This window comes from Ahaetulla prasina, chromosome 3 (assembly GCF_028640845.1).
Source record: "Ahaetulla prasina isolate Xishuangbanna chromosome 3, ASM2864084v1, whole genome shotgun sequence".
Taxonomy (NCBI): domain Eukaryota; kingdom Metazoa; phylum Chordata; class Lepidosauria; order Squamata; family Colubridae; genus Ahaetulla; species Ahaetulla prasina.
In genome coordinates this window covers 178,849,124-178,875,727 of record NC_080541.1, presented here as the reverse complement: position 1 = coordinate 178,875,727, position 26,604 = coordinate 178,849,124, and the positions used below count along the sequence as shown (strand labels likewise).

Here is a 26,604-nt window from a genome sequence, read left to right as displayed (position 1 = left end):
TACGGTAATTGCAAATATAGCCATCTATCTATCTGCCAGCCTTCTTAGATTGATTGGAAAATCATGGTTTATGTTGTGGTCCACCAGCATCCTGTGGAGCTGGCAACGGAGTCGGACAGTGATGAGGCTGAGGTGGGGCCAGGGCCATCAGGGAGTGAGGTGTGGACTCCAGAGCCTCCAGAGACTGATAGTAGTGAGGCAGAGAAACAGGAGGAGCCTGTTCCTAATGCACGCATGAGAAGAGCTGCCAGAAGACAAGAGCAGCTCAAGCAAAAAGGATAACTCGGGAGTATGGCCAAGAGATGATTGGCCCCTCCCATAAGGCTTAAAACAGACCAGCAACGGCATTTGGGCTTTGCCGGAAAACAACATTGGTAGCTTCGTCTTCTGCTTCGTTACATCTTGCATTTATTTTTGTGACTTCTGAATGTTTGCCAAGAAAGGCCTTTGGCAGTTTGTCTAATTGGACCAAGGTTTGTGATAGGGCTGAGGAATTTGTGTTGGGAGGAATTTGCTTTAATTTAGTTGAACTACGTTGGGAATGAAGTAATTCTCATTCTTTATTCTGTTCGAATAAAGTGTTTTTTTTTCATGGGCTCAGTTTCCTACTACCTACTTGGGCCTGGGTCACAATAGTTTAGGGCAGCGGTTCTCAACCTGTGGGTTGCGACCCCATTGGGGGTCGAATGACGATTTGCCAGGGGTCGCCTAAGACCATCGGAAATATGGGAAGTATATTTGCAAGTCGAAGAATCGCGCTCCAATGGTTGACTCCACAAGCCAGCTGCAAGCTCTTCAAATTGCTAGCCGAATTCGGCTTCAGGCGCGATGAATTAAAAAAGAGAGAAATCTTTGCTCTGATGTCTCCCTCTCAAGCCAGCTGCAATCACTCCCAATCGCTAGCCTAATCTGGCTTCAGGCGCGATAAACTTAATAGGGGAGGAGTCTCCGCTTTAATGCCTCCATCCTCAAGGCAATCGCAAGCAGTTCAGATCACTAGCCAATACGGCTTCAGGCGCGATAAATTCAAAAAAACAGTTTGCAGCTTTTTTTCCCCTTCTGCGGCTGGGGTCGCTACATCGTGGGGAATTGTATTAAAGGGGTCGCAGCACTATAAAGGTTGAGAACCACTGGTTTAGGGGATCATCCTGCTAACAAAACTTACACCGGGAAATGTCAAATTGTTGGACAACCATTTATCTGAAATGGTTTAGGGTTTCCTGCTTGAGCAGGGGGTTTGACTAGAAGACCTCCAAAGTCCCTTTCAACTCTGTTATTCTGTATATTTTGACCCCAGTGTGGGGAAACAAGTAAAGAGGAAGTATACACAGCCACAATGAGACTCCAGTTTACCTGAAGCAGGCTGGTGCGCAGGATTGAACTCTGTCTTAAACATACTTGGGGCTGCCTATTTGGGGAACGAAGAAAGTGTGCAAGAGAATACTTTCTGACCAACTGAAGATTGGACACACTGTAAATGAAGAGGAGGAAGAGGAGGAGGAGGAGGGAGTTGTCAGAATTAGGAACTACAGGAGAAGCTGCTGATTATGACAAAGATGCTGGGCAGTCTGAGATTCTTTATTAGCAAAATAATTTTGGGGAAAGCCTGAGAATGACTGAAGATAATGAGGTTACTTTTTTATTTTAAATAATAGATGAAAGAACCTTTCTGAATAATCATAATTTGAACGCTTGTTAAGGAGAGGGCTTTTTTTTCTTATTCAAAACTACATTACATATTTAAGACAAAGACATGTTTCACAATAAAGCTCTCTTTCTATTTTTCAACATTTTGTTGGGGGAAAAATACTTACTGAACCGTGACTAACGGAAATAGGCTCCAGTTGAAACATCGTACAACCGCATCTGGTTCCTCATATTTTCTTCTTGTTTTCTTTTTGTGAAACTGATGCTCATGATTCCTCAGTGCCTCGTGGTGGATATCACAATGTAAGAGGGTTTATTGTCAGTATACAGACAATGCAGATGATCAAAAGTGTTTAATATCCTCCAGTGATGTCTTGATTGGGTCCTAAAACCAAGTGATGGACAGTAAATGCGGAACTTCCCAAATTATTATTTTTCTCTCTCAACACAGTTTGCTATTTTCTACAGTGACCCTTTCAGTAAACAGAATCTTTCCAGTGAAATAGTTGAGAATAGTGGTGGAGCAGTGGTTAAAATGCAATACAGGTAATCCTCGATTTACAACAGTTCACTTAGGACCATTTTTTGCACTTATGACTGTTGCAGCATCCCTATGGTCACCTGATTTACATTTGGATGCTTGATAACTGACTCACATTTATGATGGTTGCAGTGTCTTGGGGTCATGTGACCGTCTTTTGTGACCGTCTGACAAGCAAAGTCAATGGAAAAACCAGATTCACTTAACAACCTGGTTACTAATTCAAAAACTGCAGTGATTCACTTAACAAATGTGTCAAGAAACAATGTAAAATGGGGCAAAACTCACTTAACAAATTTCTCACTTAGCAACATAAATTTTGGGCTCAATTGTGGTTGTAAGTTTAGAAGTATCTGTATTTGTAGGCTAACTCATTGCTCACTGCCAGGAGTTCGAATCTTACCAGGCTCAAGGTTGATTCAGCCTTCCATCCTTCCGAGGTTGGACCCAGATTGTTAGGTGCAATATGCTGACATTGGTAAACTGCTCAGAGAATCCTGTAAAGCACTATGAAATGGTATATAAGTCTAAGTGATATTGCTATATGTACTGTATGTGAAGGCAGAGAATCCAGTTATCTTATTCAGAGTGTGTGTATGTGTATGTGTGTGTGGGGAAGTGTGATCAAAAAGTTTTGATGGTTAAAACAAGATATATTTTCACCAAGTACATATGGAAGTCCTGAAAAAATTGTACAACTATTTTCAATCAGTGTTGGAGATTCTCACATTTCAGTAGGACTTGGTTTCTCATTAGGCCTACAGAAAACCAAGCAGAACTTGTCAACGTTGTAAATTCCCTGAAAAAATGTTTTGTGATTCAGGAGTCAACCTTTCCTCATAATTTTTCCATAAATATTGGCAGGTATAATGAAATGCTGATGGGCCTACAGAAGAAATTAAGAGTGGGAAAAATTAATAAGGTTGGTTGAGCATTTTGCGCGAAAGATTGGAACAACTTTATTTTGACTCTTATAATTCATGTTGGATCTCTGCTATAATTCTGAAAAAGTACCAAAAATATAAGAACCTGTTTAAGAATATATATAATACAGTAACCAGAAAGATCTGTAACATGTTACAATCCACGGTGGTTCTATCCGGTTTGGGCAAACTGGTAGCAGCGGTTGTGGGAGGCTCTGCCCACCTACCCAGATGACATCACATCCCATTTATGACACTCTGCGCATGTGTGGAGGTGGTTCTGCGCATGCACACACTCTCCCATTTGCAAACCAGTAGCTGTTGTGGTCCACCAGCAGTCTGCGGAGCTGGCAGCAGAGTCGGATAGTGAGGAGGCTGGCGAGGACAATGGGCTAGTCCTGGAGTCAGGGGAAGGCCCAGATGAGGGCTCTGCGTCAGAGGCAGAGATGGGGCCAGGGCCATATAGGAGTGATGCATGGACTCCAGAACCTCCAGAGGCAGACAGCAGAGAGGCAGAGGAACAGGACGAGCCTGATCCTAGTGCACGGATGTGAAGAGCTGCCAGAAGGCAAGAGCAGCTAAAGCATAAAGGACGATTCGGGAGTAGGGCCAGGAGATGATTGGCCCCTCCCATAAGGCTTAAAAGAGCAGCAATAGCTTTTGGGCTCTTTGTAGGAAAGGAACATTGCTACAATTGTTTCTAGTCAGCGTCTCTTTTTTCTGAACTTTGTGGGGCTTTGCCAAGAAAAGCCTTTGGCAGGGTGCCAAAGAAGATAAAGGTTTGTGATAAGGCTGAAGACTTTTTCTGAAGGACTTGTTTTGAAATTAATTTGGACTAAGCTGAGAATGAAGTAATTCTCAGCTGTTCTAATAAAATACGTTTGTTTAGGACTGATTGTGTCTGGTAATAACTACTTGGGCCTAGGTCACAACAGTAGCGAAGGTAAGTGAATACCACGCCTGTTACAATCTCACGGTTAAGCATCTATCCATATGGAAAGATTCTCAATATTTGAAGTGGCTTTAAATGCTGTTCCATATTTCATATGGTATTAATGAGCCCTTCCCACCACATTTCCAGAAATGGGAGGTACTGAGAAGTTGTTTGGTATCTGAGAACAAGAATAAGCATATAGTTTCACAGCAAAGATTTGCTTTCTTTCTAGAAAATATTGCTTCATCATAAGGAATCTACAGTATGATCCAAATGCTGCCATGTAGACCTTAATTATATTAAGTTGTTCTTCCTATTTTAGAACAAAGGTGACATGGCTGTCTTATCTCTTAGGAAGACCTTCAGAAGTGAGATCAATGCCTGTTTATAGGTTTTACTGCATTGTAAAGAAGCTGGATTTTCGTGGATCATCTAAAACTATGATGAAAAAGAGAACTCTTTAAACTATCTTGTTGAATATAAAGCAAATATTCACAACCAGTAAAGGAGGACTGAGGGCAGCAGATTGTTTTCAAATATTTCCTAATATTCTACTATAGAAGATAATTATCTTCATGTGGCATTCATGTAGTGTCAGACCTTCATAAATATGAATTGCCTTAAGAATAGTTAAGGATTTATCCCATATGGTAAGATACCAGCTACTGAATAACTAAAGTAAACAGCACTGTCTTATTATCCTTATTCCCTCCTCCTCTTCCATTCAGAGACTGCGTGGAGGGATTCCTACATTTTGCTTGGCAGGGTGCGTCCTTCCTAGGATTGAGAGAAAGTGATTGGACCAAAGTCTCCCAGATGGTTTTGTATCCAATGAGGGACTAGAATTCACAATCTCTCAGTTTCTAGCCGGATGCTTTAACTACTACAATGAACTGGCTCTCAAATAGGTATTACAGTCATGCTTTCTCGAAAGGCATTTTCAACGTTGTGGTGATGATAATAGAAATTGGATACTCTTAGGGAATTCAGTATCAGAGTATATTGTGGTCAGATTGTATGCCAATTACAAATTCTCTGTAGTAATGGTATTCATCATCAATACGTATATTCAAAAAACAGCGATGTACTGACTAAAGCAAAATTTGCTACACACTATATAGAAATTTGCAGTTTAAAAAAAGTTTGTTTGAGTTCAGTTTGCTTATTAAAGACATGTTGCCCGACATTGTTTAGGTTTGGGTTTATGGGACAATGGCTCCCAAAGTGGAAATACTTCTGCAGCCCCATAACTGGCTTTGTAGTATTTATCCCTTTATGATGTTATGGTTGAAAAAAAAAAGAGGATTTATTTATAGGATATCTCCCACCGTCCTTGTGGACATGACAGAGACCAGGTCCAGTTTCCCCATCTATAAAGTTCCAATACATCTAAGGAAATTATTGCCTTTCCAGAACAAAGCCTTGCCAGAAAAAAAAGAAAAACTACTTGGTTTAACAAAGGCAGAATGAAATCGACTTGAGCCAGCAGAGATTCCAGCCCTATATAACTATGGCAAACTTGATAAGGAAAATGTCAACAATGTAATCTTTTAAAGCTATCCTTGAAGTATGTTCTCCTGGTTTTATTATAATGTGTATGTACTGTATGTTAGATGCTTGCTTTAGAGCAGAGGTCTCCAACCTCGACAACTTTAAGCCTGGAGGACTTCAACTCCCAGAATCCCCCAGCCAGTAAAGCTGGCTGGGGAATTCTGGGAGTTGAAGTCCTCCAGGCTTAAAGTTGCCGAGGTTAGAGACCCTTGCTTTAGAGTGATCTTATTGTGATTGTTAGTGAGCCGTAGCCTTTGATAGCCATTTGTGACCTTCCTTGCCCGTTTCCCACAAGCAAAGTCAATGGGAAGGTCAGCAGGGAAGGTTGAAAATTGTTTTGGTCAGTTGCTCTTGCAACTTTTTCTCCTATCCATGAGGGCCTCCACCAGCCCTCCCAAAATCTCCCCAGACCCACATTAAATTCCTCTGGCTGTCAAAGTCTCACTCTGCCTCTCCAGACTTCCATGTTGTCCTCCCAAAAATTGTCTGGTGTATCAAACTAGAACCTCAAATCTGGCTTCCTGGATAATTAGCAGCCAATTAGAATTTATATTAGAATCAATCAATCAATCCGTCCAAATTACTTTGGGCATCATGATAATTCTATTTCTCCTACAGCTGGCATTATAATTTGAGGCAGTTCTACAAAATGACTTGACATTAAAATGGAATAATAACTGCAGCTAATAAAGGTAACCAAAAATATTCAGTGACATATTTAAATATGACTGATATTTAAAATACGAACATTCATGTGCATGATGCATTATGGTGCTGATGAGCTTTGGACCAAAAACCTCAAGATACTTTCTTGACTTAACCACTGGGAGTATACAAAGCAAACACACAAATGTAAAGTATATAATTGTGTGTTTATAAAAGCCCTGAAAGGGAAGGGAAGGAAGTAAATAATAAATATATTAAATGTCAGTCAGTGAAATTATAAATTCAACAACTTAATGTATTGTTCTTATTATAAAGCAAAACAATAAAGTTTACCTATGTAAAATATAAATCACTTAACTTCAATGTCTTAGCAATATATTGTTCCTTAAAAACCAGCAAAATCATGGCAGAAGAGTGTTCTATGAATTCCAACAACACAGGAAAGAGCCATATCTTGAGAAAGATGTACAGTAGTTAAGATGGTTCCAAGAATGACACTTGGTTTACAGAGTAGTCACAAGTGAAACTGCCTCTTTAAATAATTTGCAGAACATTATCTATATCTACCTGAGAAATAAAAACACTTTATCCAATACTCTATCTACAAAAATATCAATGCATAAGAAGGCAATCCATTAGGAAAAATACTGATAACATATTCATGATATATGAAAAAGAGATTCAAATTCATCCTGCATTATAGAGTTATTCAAGGCTGTGTTTTTAATTTAGTTAACATATTCACTAGATATTATAGTTAGTGGCAAGCAGATTTGCTGCCCTCTCTATATTTTCTTTAATTACCCTATTTCTGGTTAAGTGAGTTAAAACAAGGAATGGGTTGGGGGCAGTGTTGGGTTTCAAAATATTTTACTACGTTTCTGTGGGTGTGGCTTGGTGGGCATGGCTTGGTGGACGTGGCAGGGGAAGGTTACTGCAAAATCCCTATCACTTGGGACTTGGGAGGCAGAGAATAGATGGGGGCAGGGCCAATCAGAATTTTTACTATCAGTTCTCTGAACTACTCAAAATTTCTGCTACTGGTTCTCCAGATTGGTCAGAACCTACTGAAACCCACCTCTGGTTGTGGTGGGGGGAAAGTTGTCCATGTTGGAGACAATATGGCTCCAGAGATCAGCAAGGAAAGAGAATTAAAAATGGCTGAATGTATCCCAATTTCCCTCAATTTCATTCAAACGAAACAAAGAGTCCAAAGGAGAGACGGTGTGCTATCGTTGTTCTTCCCATTCAATCTTCTGTTTATGCACTTCATTAATAGATGGTTCATTTGCCTGGGGGGAAAAAATACCCTCTAAAAGTTTGCTTTAAAATGAGCAAAAGGTGAAAACAATATGCAATAGTAAACGAAGACTAGAAAACACAAATGTTATCTTTACATGACACAGTATCATATTTTTTATCATAACCTAGCAACAATCTCCACTTTTTAACAACTTGCTCAGATGCTTTTCGCTTTAAGTGAAACGACAGAATTTTTGTGGGTAGGCAGAAAAAGTTCAATTTTCAGTTAAAAATTAGGACTTTGTAGAATCTGCAAATAAGATGGTGTTTACATTGTAAGAATTAAATGGGATAGAAAAATGACTCTACTGATGTCCTGGACATATAGATACTCCCTGTAATAGGCACCAAGGCTGGTTATCCCTACCACTGTAAGTTTGATTAAATCTATTGATCTCACATCTATCTTACCAAAGGGTTGCTGATGGGAACAGAGGTCATAGTTATCTCAGAAACAGGGGGTATGACGTCTTTCTTGCAATAAATCCAACGCCAGTAATCTTCTCTCACCTGAAGATCCAAAACACAAAGTCACTCAGAAGAATAATCTTCAATGCAATTGCCCCTATTTTGGGAATTGTTTGTAAGTTTGAAAAGTGGGCTAACATTTAACAATTTTTTAAATATGTGTTCTTATTTATTACTGAATATTTCAATAACTACATTGATAATCATCAAATTTCTTCTCTTCATTGTCTTTTTAAAAAATTCATCTTTCTCCTATTCAATCTATTTTTAGCCCAATCTTTAGTACAGGTAATCCTTAAATTACAACCATAATTGGGACCTCAATTTTAGTCATTAAGCGATGTAGCAATTATGTAAATCAACTCATGACTGGACCCAATTTTATGATCATTTTTACCATGGTCATTAAACAGTCACACAGCTGTTAAGCAAATCAGCATGGTTGTTAAGCAAATCTGGCTTCCCCAATTGACTTTGCATATGGGAAGCTGGCTGAGAAGGTTGGCAAATCACGATTACATCTCTGCAAGATGTTGCAAGAACTGAAAATGCGAGCTGATTGCCAAGTGCCCAAATTGCAACCATGTGTCTGCAGGGATGATGTGACAGGTTTAACTTCAGGATAGTTCATAACTCACTTTTTCCTACACTGTTGCAACTTCAAACCATCTTTTAAAAAATGTTCATAAGTTGAGGGCTACCTGTAGGGAGATGACATTCACCTCCTAACCATTACATCCCTCCCCTCCTCACACACACTTTTTTTTCTTCAATGAGAGAGAAACTGGGAGATGAGGGCATGGACCACTTTTGTACCAGGAGCTCACAAAATCTTGAAAACATGGACCATAAGAATTTCTATGGAGATTCTTAGTCAACCAGGTCATAGTTGTCCCAAAGGTGCTTTTTCAAGAGGCAACTGGACTTTCTGGCTTTTCTTTGATGATGTTTTGCTTCTCATCCAAGAAGCTTCTTCAGCACTGACTGGATGGTGGGGAATGGAAGGATTCCATTCCAATGAAACCCTTCCATTCCCCACCATCCAGTCAGAGCTAAAGAAGCTTTTTGGATGAGAAACAAAATGTCTTCAAAGAAAAACCAGAAAGTCCAGTTGCCCCTTGAAAAAGCACCTTTGGGACAACTATGACCTGGTTGACTAAGAATCTCCATAGAAATTCTTATGGTCCATGTTTTCAAGATTTTGTGAGTTCCTGGTACAAAAGTGGTCCATGCCCTCATCTCCCAGTTTCTCTCTCATTGAAGAAAAAAAAGTGTGTGTGCGGAGGGGAGGGATGTAATGGTTAGGAGGTGAATGTCATCTCCCTACAGGTAGCCCTCAACTTATGAACATTTTTTAAAAGATGGTTTGAAGTTGCAACAGTGTAGGAAAAAGCACCTTGGGACATGGACCATAAGATTTTCTGTTGTAATCTAACTTTCAAAATTGTGCTGTTCGTTCAAAGTGCAGACCTCGGTTCTTCTATACATCACCTTTTGGTTAAGTAAGCAGTGCACCAGGAAGATGAAGATTCCCTGTATACTGTTGAAGATGGTGAACATGTATGCCATAATGTCTTCCAAAGGACCATATTGAAAGAAGCCAAAACACCAAGTCACACCCAGGATGAACACATGGGCTATGGCCTTAAACATCAGTGATCTACAACAATAGCAAAAGGTTAACCATCCTACATTGTGACAAACTTCATATGGTCTAGAATACTATTAAAAAGAATTTTGAAAAAGTGTTTTGTCAAATTACCAGGATCTTACTGAACTTGATCAAGGAAAAGCAATAGATGCAATCTACATAGACTTCTGCAAAGCTTTTGATTCAGTAGTACATGATAAACTACTCCTCAAACTAAAATCCTACGGCATTTTGGGACCTCTTCACAATTGGATAAAAGCCTTTCTGTCAAACAAACAACAAGTGGTCAAAATTGGCAACGCTATATCAAATCCTGTTCCTGTCAAAAGTGGCGTTCCCCAAGGTAGTGTTCTTGGTCCAACGCTCTTCATACTATACATAAATGATCTCTGTGACCTCATCTCAAGTTATTGTGTTCTCTTTGCTGATGATGTCAAACTATTTAATACCACTAACAATACTTCTACCCTTCAAGAAGACCTCGACTTAGTTTCCGATTGGTCTAAAACTTGGCAACTCCAAATCTCTACCAGCAAATGCTCAGTCTTACATATTGGAAAAAAGAATCCTATCAACAAGTACAAACTCGATGGTCATTACCTTACTGACGACCCTCATCCTCTCAAAGATCTTGGAGTTCTCATATCAAATGACCTAAATGCCAAAGCCCACTGCAACTACATAGCAAAAAAGGCTCTAAAAGTAGTAAACCTAATTTTACGCAGCTTCTTTTCCAAAAACTCTACACTACTAACTAGAGCATACAAAACATTTGCCAGACCTATTCTTGAATACAGCTCATCTGTCTGGAACCCATACCACATCTCTGACATAAATACAATGGAACGCGTCCAGAAATATTTTACTAGAAGAGTTCTTCGCTCCTCTGAAAACAACAAAATACCTTATACCAATCCTGGGATTAGAAAACTTACAACTCCGTCGACTTCGACATGACCTGTGTTTAACACACAAAATCATCTATTGCAATATCTTTCCTGTAAATGACTACTTCAGCTTCAATCGCAATATTACAAGAGCAAAAAATAGATTCAAGCTTAATGTCAACTGCTTCAAACTTGATTGCAGAAAATATGACTTCTGCAACAGAGTTGTTAATGCTTGGAATTCATTACCTGACTCCATAGTCTCTACTCAAAATCCCAAAATCTTCAACCAAAAACTGTCTACTATTGACCTCACCCCATTCCTAAAAGGACTATAACGGTAGGCACAAAAGTGCCTACCGTTCCTGTCCTATTGTTCCCTTCATTATATCAAATTAATATAGCTGATGCATATTCTTTACTTATATATATATATATTCTTCATGATATGTTTTTTTACTTATGACAATGTTTGTGTATACTGTTGTGACAAAATGAAATAAAAAAACTCCTATTTTTATACTTTATGATTGATCTAACCTGGTATTTTTGACTGAAGATATCTCTGAATTGAGAGTGGCCAGTTTTTCACGCAAAGTCTTCAGAATAAGACAGAAAAGCACTATGTTGACCTTTGGGAGTGGGTGGGAAATAAGTCTTCTCAGTTAAATATGATAACAACAACAAGAAGGAGAAATAGATCATGCCCTAAGAAGATTAGATGAGCTGAAGGAAAGAAAACTAAAGTCAGAGTTCCTATACTTAGTAATTGATTGTTTTAAGTAAGTAGATGTTCACTTCTATTTTAATCCCAGATGCGAAGAAGAAATGAAAGTTTGCATCTTGATTCCAAATGTTTTTCCTCAGTTGAGCCTTTCTTTCCTTTCACCCTCCCCCCCAAAAGTTCTTCCTACAATATAAAATTCCAGCCATTGGCAAAAAATTGAAATTCATTAATTTTGTAACAGATTTTCCTACATTATTTTAAATCTGGTTACCAAGCAAAGTCTTTTACCACATTATTTGTGAAAGATATACCATCTTGTAAAGACTGAAAAACCAAAAAAAGAATGATGTATCTGATTTAGCTACATTGATAGCAGGTTTTTATTTTTTTGTTCTTAGGCATTTTAGAAGAAATGTTATATAAGATTCTTTCATTTCTCTGCCGTAAAAAGAGAGAGGCAATGCTTACTCACCACAATTATCACACAGATGGGTCCTGCAAAGCTCCAGATAAATTCTGGATTAAGCCAGCAGCTAAAGGGAAGAAACATCATTAGGAGAAATTTAGGCAGACATGCAAACACTTCAATGTATTGTACAAAATTGTTTTCTCTGAGTTATACTAGCAATTGTGCTCCTATAGTTTACATCTTGGTGGCACATGGCTGAGGGAAGCAGGTTTTAACCCTATGCAAAGACTTACTGATAAAGAGTCCCAAAGGCTCCAGGTTTAACTGCTGCAGAAATAGCCACAATCAGGACAGGACACCCATAACCAATGAGGTACATGGATATCTTCATATACTTGTTGGCCCCGCTGTAATTTGCAACTTTCAAATTTCTCACAATGAGGTAGAGATTCACAGCTTCCAAGAACATCCAGACAAAACAAGCCAAAAAAAGATACTTCAGAATTCCAGCTATGATCAAACACAGGACCTGAATCAAAAATAAAATGTTATTGCTTTATCAGCATATGATTCTTGAATTGTTGGTCTTGAAAGAAAATCAAGAATGGGCTATGAAAAAGAGAGAAATGGAACAAGTCATATCTCTCCGACCCTCATGTTTCCAGCAACAGAGCTATAGGAAAAAATCTGAACAAAGTAACCTTTCTTTCATTTCATATATGGAAATATTATAAAACTAATTAAAAAGTTACAAGAATTGGGCTTGCAAAGAAAACTGATTCCAATCACTTGATCTAAAGCAAAAAGAAGACTAATTTAAACTGAGTAGGCAATATACTCAGATGGGGTTCTCTCTCCACTGAGCAGAGCATCACATATTCTTCTGAAATACCTTGTTGCTTGTTTTATCTATTCCAACTACGAAGAGGAGGTCTGCAAAAAACAGGCAGGAGCTCAGTTGTAGGTGGATGAAGGTGCTGCTGTTGTGGCTGGAGCGGCAGAAGAGGAATGTGACAATACACAGGAAGAGACAGATGATTGAGATGGACAACCCAATGTAGCTAATAATGGTGAGGATCAGATCTCCCTATAAACAGAAGACAGCTGTTCTCAAAATCATATGAGACACCTTTTGATAAGGAAAATGTGTTTACACTTTGTCTAGACCATAGATCTGACTTACATATAAAAGCTATTCTATTACCTGACTGTTTTTGTTGTATTGTGATTGGAAGGGAAGTGTTAGGATCCTTAAATCTTGAGGATTACAAGCATTTCTGTACTGTATGTTAAGAGGAATGGCTATGAATAATTAGGGAAAACTTTTCAGCATGTTGAGTAGAGAAATTCTATTCTATCCCAGCTTCAATGATTAAAATTATCTTTCTTGACAAGAGCAGGACGGAATAGATATTTGAATAAGTGGGAAAAAAATATGCTATTTATCATGATACAGTTCTGAGATGTTTTCAGAAGTTACATACTTGTTTGTGAGTTGTGGCTGTCAGTACAGCAAAACTGGACAGATGTTGACAGCTGCATTCTGTATGGGTGATGTTAGAAAAGAGCTGTTGGCAACCATGATCGGATAAGGCACCAGAAATCCAGTGGACACAGAGAACCTTTTCCTGGGCAACTTTTTTCTGCAAGAGGAAGTAATGTTGATGGGAGGTAGGGAGAAAATCTACCTATTTACTTCATACTGTACTTCAGAGTTATTGAATATTAATAAGGAAGCAAGCGTAAGATGAGAAAAAAAAGAACATCATAGACCTTGTAGGTGACACTGTAGTGACTCATGTTAATCTATGGTGGCAAAAAATCAAAAAGATTCTGGTAACACTTTTTCCAATAACAAATATTATTAAAAGACATATGCTTTAATGAGCTTCAGTCCACCGAATCATGTTTTTTTTTTAAATAAAAGGTGCTATCCAGTAGTGAAATCCTACCAGTTCGCACTGGTTCGGGTGAACCGGTAGTGATAAAAGCTACTGGAAAAAGCTACTGGTTGATCTGAACTTGTATTTCCGACAATCAGCTGTGCCACAAGATTTATATTTGCTAGAAAGAAGGAAATCCTGCTTTCTAGCGAATCTAAATCATGTGGTACAGCTGTTCCCCCCCTCCCCCAGCTATTCTACTTATCTTGTTAAGTGTCCTTTTTCCGTGCGAAGCGTGCATTTGGCGAGCACTGTGCATGCATGTGCAATGTGCGTTTGGCATGCACCACACATGCACAGGCAGTGAACTGGTGGCAAATCACAGAGGATTTCACCACTGGTGCTGTCAGACTTATCTTGAATGACAATAAGATCTACTGAAGGTATTTATTTCAACTTTACATTTTCCTCAATATTCTGATTTTTTTCTTAATTTATATTCATAAGATGGATAGAAAAAGAGGACTGGTTTCCTCTTCATTTACATACCTTTATTTACAAGACTTCATTTACATACCTTGAGATGCTGAAAGGTGAGATTGACCGTGGTAGAAATATCTGTTTTGCGGTTGCTGATAAAAACGCTTACTAGCCTAGAGTTCATAGTATAAACACCTGTCAGTGTTTCATTGCCCAGGACTGTTCCATTCTGCAGTAATGTCTCTTCTAGGAGTGATTCCAGCCCAACATATGATATAAAAGCCACAGCAATTGGATCTGCAAGTGGCAGAAGGAAGATCAGAGAGCAAGATAACATCAAATAAAGAATATGTATTTTCCCCAATCTGGCACCAGAAAGGATCAATGAAAGGATCAATGTAGGACCATATATTTACTTCCTGGTAAAATAGGTGCTACCAACTACTTTCTTACCCTTAACTCCACCTTTTCCAATTTAGCATTTTACAGTTTTTGAATTGAAACTTCCCTAATCCAAACCAGAGTGATGAAAGTTTCTGCAGGTTCAAAAATCCTGAGGTGCAGCTGACAGAGAGGGAGCAATAAAGCAGTTTGTAAAAAGTAGTTTGAGATCTACTCTGTAGAAAAACCAAGCAAGCTATGAGCAATACCTGGGATCATGGCAGCTACTTCCACTGCTCTTGGGTAGATGACCATTTGATCTCCTTTAGCTTTTAACCTGAGTGCTTCATTGTTTTTTATGGATTCTGGACTGATGAGAGTTGTTTGGATCCCTGGAATGACAAAGAAATGCTGAATGGATCTAACAAGTGCGGGTCATTTTTGTTTTAACCAGGAGCTGATAACAAATAAGAACAACATGTCATAATATAGTGCAGGGGGGGGCAAACTCAAGGCATGGGGGCCACAGGGTGCTTAGATCTGGCCTGCAGGGCTGCCCTGGAAACAGAAAAGGACTGGCCCACGGTGTCTCTGCCAACGAAAACAGAGCTCGGGAGGGCTGCTTGAGGCCCTCCTGAGCTCTGTTTTCCCTGGCAGAGGGTTGCAGGAGGCTGTTGCAGCTGAAAATGAAGCTCAGGAGCCCGTTTTCACTGGTAGAGCGCTCGAGCTTCACAGGCACCCCCAACAGGAGTGACATTGAGCTTACCACGCTCCCCCTGCCCCCCCCCAAGTCAAATACAACCCTGATGCGGCCCACAATGAGATCGAGTTTGACACCCCTGATATAATGCAACTCCACCTCCTCTTTTGTTATTATTTTATTCTTACTAACCATTTTATGTTTTCTAACATATCTTTAATCAGTAAAAACTTTTAACATTTCATAGAAAGATGGGAGAGAAATTTAATAAATAAAATGAATAAATTGAAAATAGCTCTGATTACTAATATCCAGACTAATTATAAGTCAGAATTATACCTTGTTTATATAAAGCACAATAGGAAGATATGCTAACAGCTGGTGAATAAAAGGAAAAAAAAATCACTTATAAAACATACAGTAAAAACAGAGGCCTTTCTTCTTTTTTCTTCAAACTGTACTATTATCCAAGTAGTGGGGTTCTTACCCATGGAGTTTTGATCCACGGTCTGTGGTTTTTGTTTTTCAAAAGTTATTGATAAGGCAACTGAGCTTATTCCTTCCATTAACCAGGACAAAGTTGTTAAAATTTCTTTCTTTTTTTCAATATCCGAGAGGGAATGGCGGGCAGAAATGTTTTCAAAGGAATTCGTCAAGTCCTGCGGTATTACAAAAAGCAAATAGATCTCTAAAACATGCAAATTTCACTTATTCATTTATTTTATTTAAAACAGTTATAGAACTGGCAATCTTGAACTAAATTGTGAGTGCCTCACAATTCTCAAATAAAATAATATGTATCTACAACGAAACACAAACATTGAAACCCAAAAGACTTGGTGCCACAGCTAAATATTTCAATAAAATCCACAACATACTCTTGTCACGCCAATCTCAGCCTATACCAACATATGGAGAGAGCCTGGTCTTAAATACTTTTTGGAAGGTTGCAAATGTGGGGTCTGGCCAGACTTCAGGAAGAAGCAGGTTCCATAGGGCAGGGGCTGTCACAGAAATGACACACCTCCTAGGTCTTGTAAATTAGCAATATTTAATAATATGTTAAATGTCAGATATGGGGCAGATATCCTTAGGGGGAGGTGGTCCCACAAATAATCTGGCCCAATAGCCATTTAGAGCTTTAAAAGTTTTCCCCAAATATTTTTATTAATCTTTTCTGAGAATAATGCAGAAAACACTTCATTGGTTCATACACTATTCATAACCAAAAGATGGTTTGAATGACTGCAGCCATTATCACTCATTCCTGAAATAAAAATTGAAACAAACCATGGAGCCAAGCCTTGGAGTTTATGTTTAGTGACCTAAATACTTCACCTGTTCATTTTAAAAAAAACCAAAAAAACCCAAACCTCAATTGTCAGTTGGTTTTGAAAAGAAAACTATTTTACTCTCTTTCCCTGTGTTCTTTAATTTTCATCACATATTGGATCATTGGTTCAATCTCTTTTCAATGTTTTTTAGTTTTTTTGTTGTGGATTTCTTATTGTAAATAACCAACTTTATGAATATTATTTGTTCTAGTATTTCTTTTAATTATAAACAAAAAATAACCCTTAGCCATATTTATGACTAATAAAGTTGTTAAGCATTTTATCAGAAATTATTACAAAACCTTATATTACACATCATCTCTTAATATTTTTTTTTATAAAAAAGTTTTATTTCCATTTTCCAACAACCTATTCAATGTACAGTCTCTTATTCCACATTAGTCATTAACTTTCATTTGTTACTTATTCGGACCTGCCCAGCTACCACTTCCTTCCTTAACACAACCTTTCCTCCTCCCTTCTCTACTTTCTTCTACTTTCTTCATCCTTCCTCTCCTTCACTTTTCTACTTCCTCTCCTCCTTCCCCACTCTTCTCTTCCACCCTTTCTAACCCTCTCTCTTTCCCCTCTCTTCTTCCTCTCCTTTCCCCCTCTTCTACCTCTCTCTTTCCTACCTACTTTCTTACTTCACTCTCTCTACTCCTCTCTCCCTTTCCATTCCCTTCTGAAAAGGCAGCTGAGCAGCCCCGATTTAATTTCAAATTATTTCTATTTCTTAATTACATATCTTTAATCATTCCTGTACATTGATCCTTCATCTCCCCCCCTCTCCTCCCTTCCCCTCCCTCCCCCCTACCACCTTCCCCCAGACTTCCCAGAACAAAGTACAGGGTATAAAATTAACAATCATACATTAAAATACAACATAAATCATAGTCCATAGTCACTCCTCTCTCTAAAACCTTAACTCCCCTTCCAGAAACAAAAAAGTACATTCTTCTTCCAGTCCATTATATATCAGTCCATTCCACTCCTAAGATCTTCAGAATCTTCCAATTAAATTGGTATTTCCAGTTCATCAATAAAATACATAGTTTTTAATATGCAGTCTTCATCGATCAATACCAAATATATATCAGTCCATTCCACTCCTGAAGTCTTTAGAATCTTCCAATTAAATTAGTATTCGCATATAAATAGTTTTTAATATCCAATCTTCATCGATCAAGACCAAGACGATGTTCCATCTTCCAGTGTTCATCAGAAATTATTTTATAATATACCTTTCTTCCTTAAACAATCTCCCAAATCAAATAAAATAAAATAAAATAAAATCAAATCAAATATAATTCATATTTCCAGCTTAAATTCTTAAATTTTTATCCAATCTCCAAAAATAAACAATATTCTATCTTCTCATATCTTTGATATCACTTACATAACTCAAATAGCATTGCTAATATTAATATTTCTTCAATTCTTCAAGGGCCGGTGAATAGCGCAGGCTGGTAAAAGCCTGTTATTAAGAACACAAAGCCTGCAATTACTGCAGGTTCAAGCCCGGCCCAAGGTTGACTCAGCCTTCCATCCTTTATAAGGTAGGTAAAATGAGGACCCAGATTGTTGGGGGGGCAATAAGTTGACTTTGTAAAAATATACAAATAGAATGAGACTATTGCCTTATACACTGTAAGCCGCCCTGAGTCTTCGGAGAAGGGCGGGGTATAAATGTAAACAAAAAAAAAACAAAAAAAATTTACCTTACATATGTCAAGTAACATTATTAAAATTATACCTATAACATATCCAAAATATATCAATTATAACAATTAAATTCTGTTTGACCAAATAACAACATTACATCCATAAACAATCTCTCAAATATAATATTTAATCCAAATTCATAAATTTTTCTATCTGTCCTCCAAAATTAAACGATATTCCATCTTCCCATTCCTTTATACCTCACATATATCAAATAATAACACCTATAACATATACCCAAAATAGATCAGTTATAAAAATTAAACCCTATATATGTATATAAAAAAAAATACCATCAAAATCACATCTTAAGCATTCTCTCTCCCCTTGTCTTCTATCTTACACATTTTCCACCATCTGCTCACCAATCAGCTTAACATCTAACAATAAAGAATTTCCAATCTTTAATATATTGGTGTAAAAATCTCTTGTTTAAAAACTTATTAAGAAAAGATGAGCCTCCAAAAATTCCTGTAAAAAAATTCCACCAAAAAGAGAGAAAAAAAAATTCAATAAACTTTTCTTCTTAAACATTGTGATAGAGAAAAAGGTAAAAAGAAAAAAAAATCACAAACAATTCTTATTCATTTCATTTAAAAAGTAGCTTGTTATGTTCTTCTTATAGGTTCCACGCCAGCAGTTATAATAAGCATTTCCTTAACTTTCACTTCCAATACACAAAACGCCATTTGCTAAAATCTTCTTACAAGCAAATGCCAGCACACTCCAACACTTTTAAAAACAATTATTTTTAATTGCCTAGTTGCCATCTTCTTTTAAACTTTGTTTCTTAAAATTAAAATTAATAAAAAATCTTTTTAAATTTCTCTGCAACCACAGTCTTAAAATCTCTTCCTTTATCCTTTTGTAGTTATAACTTTCACTTTCTTTTGTGTATTGCAAACACCATTTTAAATCCACTCAGGTTGAGAGTTAGTTCAAAGGAAAGCTATTTAAAAACCGAAGTTAAGATTTATTACTTGCAAATTCTCTTGCTAGTCCTCCTGCTTCATTCTGTCTGTGTTGAGTTCTCTTTAAAAATAAACCTTGGCACAGAGATGGATGCGGCTTCTCGTTCTGTATAAACAGAAGCACCCTGGGCAGGGAGCTTCATCAGGCTGGAGGGGGGCTCTCACCCTTCGGTCCCCTGGTTTAATTCCAGGGGATCCCGGGGAGCTCTACCCAAACCTGACCACTCTTCTCTCCCCCTTCTCCTGGGGGAAGAGTTTCCAAACCATCTGACAGCCGATTTACGCTGTCAGGGATGATTTGACGAAACCCAGGGCAGATGATCCCAAAGGGACGTCCACGAAGCCTGCGTTGCCACCAGAAGCCTCATCATCTCTTAATATTAAAGGCGACATAAGTGGGTTTTGATGCAAAGACTAACATGATTCCCTAATGGAAATGTAGTCACCAGTGTTGGATTATTAATTATACAATTCTAGTTAGAAAGCTGTATTAAACTTTACTGGGTTATACCAAGATTAAATAATATTGCTATTTAATTTCCTCCATATATAGAAAAATACCTCTATTAGAATCATTTCCCTTTCCTTCTCTTATGTTTATAATGGTTTTCAGATATTGCAACGTTGCTACAAATTATTCCGAAGCATTATTTGAAAGCTTATTTAAATTCCCAAATTTGTCACCCACCCATTTTTCATTCATACACACAATAGGAAACTACATAGGCTTGCTTCTCAGGAAAAAGAAATTGTTCTCAACTATGAAATATTCAGTTCTTAATAACACTCACTTTCAAGGAGGTTTCAGAACGTGTGTCATTTGCACAGAGGGCTTTCAAGAGTTTGAAGGTAGGTCCCAAGTCAGAGCAATATGCATTGTTTTTCTAAAAGAAAAGAAAAGAAAAGAAAAGAAAAGGATTATATGCTCTTTTCAAAGCTCAGCTGGCAAGTGGACAAAGAAGCTCCCCCCCCCATATTTTTTTTTAAAGTGAGTAGTCATGCTGTCATAAATTGGGAACATGGTCTGGAGAGACTTCATAGCCACAAGGAGGCTTATATACTAATGAATGTCCATTCTTGAGCCATTCCTAGAATGAATTCAAAGAAATCAGTGCTATTATCTCCATCTTCTATTCCAGGGGTCTCCAACTTTGGCAACTTTCAGACTTGTGGACTTCAACTCCCAGAATCTGGGAGTTGGAGTCCACAAGTTTTAAAGTTGTCAAGGTTGGAGACCCCTGTTCTATTCAGTCCTTGCAAAGCTGAAAATAGTGGTGAAGAAAATATCTAACTGGATTCACTTGTCAAGCACAATTAGAATTCATAAATAAGTATGCTTACTCAGGGAATTTGGCCTTTTTAAGCATACATTTAGCCCATAAACCGTAAAACACTAATCATTTAGTCTTTTTTTTCCCCCCTCCTCGGTTTCAGTTATCAAAGTATTTTCTCCTGCTTTTTAAAATAAATTTCCAGCAAATCCCAGAAACTTTTCACAGCATATAAATTTCATTTAGAATCATTCTGAGAGTGAGATGGGCAGTACCTAACTTAGATCAAGATAGATAGATGATAGATATAGGATGGGGGGAGGGGAGAGAGAGAGAGAGATATGAAGTCTTCAGGTTTTAGCCTTTCGCCTCTCCTGAAAGAGTTAAGAGAACTATTTAATAAGTCTTCATGTCACAAAATGTAATATTAAATTAATATTACTTAAATTACTTAAATTAAATTACTTAAATTAAAAATTCAGTTTCATTTCTTCCTTCAGAAAAACAGTATTCTCTCTAGATTTTTTCAAGATTCCAAATGATAGCAACTGTAACAAATTAATAACAAAGAGCAAATAAAACACAATATACTGATGCAATACTCCATATTTTACTACAGCTACCTTCAGTCCTTCATCCTGTATTCCCAGTAGTATAAATTTCAGTCACAAAATTAACCCATATTGGTTTCCTTACTTGTTTCCATTCTTTTTCACACATATTTGAAGTGACATTTTCCCTCACTAAATCTTGTCCGCAGTAAGAAGGAACTTCTATGAAAGGAAACAGAAATTTTTAAGTACAATGCAAAATTGTCTGCTTATAAAGTATAAAATATTTTCATGGCAGATAATGCTATACAGGTAGGCATATTGGGTTGAATAATAATAGTAATTGAATCAAGATTCAAAGACGTTGAATTTGGGGTTCATTATTTCTCAGAGAAGCAGGGACACGGTGGCTCAGTGGCTAAGATGCTGAGCTTGTTGATTGATAGGTCGGCAGTTCGACGGTTCAGATCCCTAGTGCTGCGTAATGGGGTGAGCTCCTGTTACTTGTCCCAGCTTCTACCAACCTAGCAGTTCAAAAGCACGCAAAAAATGCAAGTAGAAAAATAGGGACCACCTTTGGTAACAGCCTTCCGTGTGCCTTTGGCGTTTAGTCATCTCGGCCACATGACAACAGAGATGTCTTTTTAAAATTTTCACAGCAAACATACGGAAAAAAAAAACATCTTTCAATGTGAATGAGTCAGCTTTGAAACTTGTCACCAATGTACAACACATTGCAAATTGCACCTCATCCCCATATTTCATGTGGCTCCTGGCCATTAAAATGTTATCCATGAAAACATGGATTTCATTTCAGAATTCAGTTCATCATTATTAACTTGTACATCTTATTTCATCAAAGCTGTTTTATTACTGTTTTCAAATGGAATTGTAAATATGTATTTCAAGATTCAGGAAGGAACAGTCATTCTGTACTTGTTGAGACATTCGTGTGGGCACAATTAACCTGTGGGTAGTAGTAGACATCACAGAGTTCACAAGAGAGGTTTATCAAGCACTATCAGAGGTATCTAGTTGGCCATTGAGAGAAACAAAATGCTGAACAACCCATAATGGAATATTGTCATTGAACAAGACATTGGAGATGGCTGAAAAATCACCGTTCTTTTCTTTGCATTCAATTAATCTCCAGAATATGCAGTTGAAATGAGATGAGGAATAATAATACTTACTCTCATTAATAGTGATATTTGATATGGGAGCATCAGGTGAAGAAGTGAAAGGAGCATCAGGTGAAGGAGTGAAAGGAGCATCAGGTGAAGGAGTGAAAGGAGTACTACTGTAGTCTTCATCGTCGCTGCTACAACAGCAACAAATGTCACTCATCATGGTTGAATCACTAAATTCTGAAAACATTAACAGGATGTTTTTGATGAAAAAAAATTCAAATCAAACATTATTGTGCCCTTCCCGCTTTCCATCAGAACCATTCAGCATTAACCTTCCCTTGCCCCAAGTATTTTAGAAATATACATAGACAAAGAGGGAAAAATATTATACTAAATACGGTATTTATCATTTATCATCTGCTGTACAGCTGTGGTACAAAGAATATAGTGGCTGGACACTATCAAAGTTGATACCAGACAGAGCATAGAACAACTCGAAGAAATAGTGCAAGATTGGAAGATGTGAAGATACCTGGCTCATAGAGTGGTTCATAGTTGAACTCTCCTGAATAGATAACATGATCATGTGGTTCCAAGTGCACTCTCTTGAAAGTGTCTGCAAGGCAAGACAAAAAGGGCCTCTGTGGCTCAGACTGCTAAGACAGTCTGTTATTAACACAGCTGCTTGCAATTACTGCAGGTTCTAGTCCAACCAGGCCCAAGGTTGACTCAGCCTTCTATCCTTTATAAGGTAGGTAAAATGAGGACCCAGATTGTTGGAGGCAATAAGTTTTTATTTATTTATTTATTTATTTATTAATTGAACTTATATACCGCACCATCTCCCGTAGGACTCAGGGCGGTTCACAGGCATATTAAAACAGTACAATAAATAGACATTAAAACCCAATTAAAACTAGATACTATCATGGCCTGGTCACTAAAAAATAAAAAACCTATAAAAACCCCATTAAAATATGCTAAAACCTTTTATCTTAGGCTAGTCCTGCACGTTGAAACAATAGAGTCTTCAGTTCTCGTCTGAAGGTCCGGAGGTCGGGTAGTTGTCGTAATCCTGGAGGGAGCTCGTTCCACAGGGCTGGTGCCGCCACAGAGAAGGCCCTCCCCCTGGGGGCCGCCAACCTACATTGTTTGGTCGACGGCACCCTGAGGAGGCCCACTCTGTGGGAGCACACAGGTCGTTGGGAGGCAATCGGCGGCAGAAGGCGGTCTCGAAGGTATCCTGGTCCTAAGCCATGGAGCGCTTTAAAGGTGGTCACCAAAACCTTGAATTGCACCCGAAAGACTACCGGTAGCCAGTGCAGGCCACGCAGGATAGGTGTTATATGGGAGCGTGAGTTGACTTTGTATATAAATATACAAATAGGATGAAGACTATTGCTAACATAGTGTAAGCCGCTCTGAGTCTTCGGAGAAGGGCGGGATATAAATGCAAATAAAAATTAAAAAGAAAAAGGAAAGTGACAAAATGAGTATTACTGGCTTCATTTGCCACGGGTACAAAAGGGTGAAGCTTGCATCATGATGACACCACATCTCATTTTGCATTGTTTGGTTAGAACATCTCTGCCAGTGATGTATAGCAAAGGAAGCAGGTGACCATCATTACTGACTATTAAGTGAGAGGACAGCCAGTAAAATCAGACATTGGTAGCACTGGATGGAGGAGGAGGTAGAATCAGAACTGGGAAATAGAAGGCAGTCTGCAATCTGAAATGTTGCTTGGTCTATCCCCAAAGAATGATATGTGCCAAATGACTTCACTTGGATTCAGAAATGGAAGATGGATATGGCTTATAGGTTGCCCACTTTGACTTGCGACTGCATAATATTTACTAATAAGAGATTTTAGATTTAGATACAGATTTGACTGTCTATGTATGTATGGAATAAAATGACTATTAATATATACCATGCTACTAAATTTCTCAGACTGAACTGAGTATGGTAGTTCCATTTCTAAATAAAGAATTTTAAGTACTGCATCAAATGAGAGTGGGTTAAACAATGATGTTACTTAATGTTTGTTCAATTTTGACAAAGGTCTTTAAAGTAAGTCTTATAGGCAAACACCATAATGGAAACTAAAGTTCATTGCAAAAAAGACACAGATGATCTGATCACAACATAGCTCAGTCAGTATTTAATAGCACCCCTTTATTCTATTTCCTAGAAAATAATGTAAATTCTACCTTGTCCATCTGCACGGTCTATTGCAAATCCAATACCTAGAAGAAATGAAATATAACATTTATAGTATATTGGGTATCTTCAAAATACAAGGCAGGCTCTCCGGATTTTTTGTATTTATGCCAGATGACTTTTCCATAAACCTGATTTGCAATTCCATTTTTTCATGACTTAATTAAAACATTAATTGTCCTTGTTACAATAGGGAATTACCTACTACCATATTTGGACTCGAAATAGGATTTTTGTAATCTTAAGAAAAATGATTAATGGAATAGATTATTATGTCAGAATGAAAAGACTCTACACCCCAAATCATATCAGTATTGTAATAAAATATACTGATTTTTTTATATACATACCGTAGTAAATGTGCCTTTTAAAAATTAGAGAGTTTCAAACAATAGACACAAAGGCTGTGACAAAATCCTCCAGTTTTTCATACAGTTCATTGTAATTCTAGGAATCTTGATTGATTCTAAAAGCTGGACTAACATATCCTATACATCGAATGTGACCAATAAAACAAATGATTACAATTTTACTTAGTCATAGCAATTCTTGAGAACTTTAAAGATAATTGGCTTCTCCCTTCTGCCTCCCTACATGTTTTCCTTTTTATCCTTCCTTCTATATTCTCCAACAAAGAGAATAGATTTCCTAGGAGTCATTTAACTCTGTGGCAGAAGTCTTATGATCATGGTCTATCAAGTCAAATGCTTTGCCTTTCTAAGAGCATCTTATCTATTTTGGTAGAAATTCTCAAAGATCTGAGGCAGAAAATCATTCTGCCATTTGTGCCTTTTAACTAGATAGAGGATTTTCTACCTGTGATATATCTCTTCTACCACCCAAGCTATTGTCTCTCACTGTCCTTAGATTTGTTAACCAAGGGACTTGCCTACTCACCAAGAAGAAGGAAACTGAAAATGCTCCTCATCATCCTCTTGAATGAGTGAACAAATGACTTGCTTTATGCCAGTCACCCAGAGTTAAAGCATAAAGGAACTAAAAAGTGCTAGGAACACAATATTTTGGTAATGTACACTTCCTAAAATCAAAGGAGGAGGAGTACCATTGACCAAAGGAAGTAGCTTTCTTATTCAACAGAATGTGTTATCCACAGACATTGCAAATTATACAGCTCTAACTAAATCCAGAATTGTGCCTGCTGTGTAGAAGAGTCACTCAAAGTCACTCAAAGAGACTCTAGAAAGAGTGCAGAGAAGAGCAACAAAGATGATTAGGGGATTGGAGGCTAAAACATATGAAGAACGGTTGCAGGAACTGGGTATGTCTAGTTTAATAAAAAGAAGGACTAGGGGAGACATGATAGCTGTGTTCCAATATCTCAGGGGTTGCCACAAAGAAGAGGGAGTCGGGCTGTTCTCCAAAGCACCTGAGGGTAGAACAAGAAGCAATGGGTGGAAACTGATCAAAGAAAGAAGCAACTTAGAACTAAGGAGAAATTTCCTGACAGTTAGAACAATTAATAAGTGGAACGACTTGCCTGCAAAAGTTGTGAATGCTCCAACACTGGAAATTTTTAAGAAAATATTGAATAACCATCTGACTGACATGGTGTAGGGTTTCCTGCCTGGGCAGGGGGTTGGACTAGAAGACCTCCAAGGTCCCTTCCAACTCTGTTGTTATGTTATGTTATCTAAAAAAAGAAAAAGAAAATACTCCAGTATGTTCCTAATGTCTTCCCTAACAGGATATATTACAAAAAAAGAAGAAGAAAAAACAGAAAACATAAAAAAATAAAGAAATGGCTTCCTATTTTCTTCTCAGCATACAATTCTACTCAATCCCCTCTAAGATTACATTATAATTATGTTCTTTCTATAGTCTATTATTCTAATCATCAAACACATAACTCTCAAAATCATTTCCTTTTTCATCAAAAAACCCCCCATAAGTGGCTTCCAGTCATTTATGAATGTCAGTAATAATTTTTTACTAATCAAAGAAGTCACTTTGGTCATCTCAGCAAGTTCATCAGCCATTCCCCCATGGTGGGAATCTTTCCATCTTTGTGCATATAGTAATCTCTCCGCAGTAGTCATACACTGAAATAATCTTCTGTGATTCTTTTCTGTTTATCCACCAGTCCTAAAAAGAAAAGTTCTGGCTTCAGTATTCCTTATTTTGCTTGCCCTGCCGGATTAATTATCTTGTCTTGCCTTTAGATTTTTTTGTTAGAAGTTAGAAGTTGGGACTGAAGTATTGCCAGCCAAAGACTATTACAGGTGGGTGGA

The 26,604-nt window shown here is 37.7% G+C and overlaps 2 protein-coding genes across 8 annotated transcripts in view; both read right to left on the bottom strand.

The window, feature by feature from the left end:
* The window catches only part of LOC131194436 (adhesion G protein-coupled receptor E3-like), a 44,204-nt gene extending 36,741 nt beyond the window's left edge, over positions 1-7,463 (bottom strand). For all 3 annotated transcript variants that reach the window (XM_058175430.1, XM_058175432.1, XM_058175431.1), the window contains exons 1-3: positions 7,341-7,463; positions 2,592-3,074; positions 1,815-2,032 (exon numbers count right to left, since the gene is read on the bottom strand). The gene's annotated coding sequence lies outside the window, so the exon portion shown is untranslated. The remainder of the gene's footprint in view (positions 1-1,814; positions 2,033-2,591; positions 3,075-7,340) is intronic.
* LOC131194435 (adhesion G protein-coupled receptor E3-like) lies at positions 6,452-25,345 on the bottom strand. Of its 5 annotated transcripts, none has more exons than XM_058175424.1 (17): positions 25,253-25,345; positions 24,346-24,381; positions 22,665-22,748; positions 22,196-22,369; positions 21,148-21,224; positions 19,972-20,064; positions 15,638-15,809; positions 14,720-14,842; positions 14,167-14,366; positions 13,191-13,349; positions 12,599-12,793; positions 12,000-12,235; positions 11,770-11,830; positions 11,111-11,202; positions 9,524-9,692; positions 7,976-8,074; positions 6,452-7,554 (listed from the first exon to the last, which is right to left on the bottom strand). In XM_058175424.1, the coding sequence occupies exons 1-17, from the start codon at positions 25,284-25,286 to the stop codon at positions 7,492-7,494; spliced, it is 2,067 nt and encodes a 688-aa protein (XP_058031407.1). In that variant the 5' UTR covers positions 25,287-25,345; the 3' UTR covers positions 6,452-7,491. The 5 variants fall into 5 exon arrangements, with proteins under 5 accessions (XP_058031407.1, XP_058031409.1, XP_058031408.1 ...); XM_058175426.1 differs by lacking the exon at positions 25,253-25,345 and adding an exon at positions 24,706-25,158; XM_058175425.1 differs by lacking the exon at positions 22,665-22,748 and having other exon boundaries at positions 25,253-25,340.
* Between the last annotated feature and the right edge of the window lie 1,259 nt (positions 25,346-26,604).

Excerpts from the sequence above, each read along its gene's own strand:
- LOC131194435 (XM_058175424.1), bottom strand. The coding sequence starts at position 25,286 with ATGATGAGGAGCATTTTCAGTTTCCTTCTTCTTG. Across the intron at positions 11,203-11,769 it reads CCATCTGTGTGATAATTGTG|GTCAACATAGTGCTTTTCTG; the intron begins GTGAGTAAGCAT and ends CCACTCCCAAAG. Across the intron at positions 9,693-11,110 it reads TCTTCAGTCAAAAATACCAG|ATCACTGATGTTTAAGGCCA; the intron begins GTTAGATCAATC and ends CTATTGTTGTAG.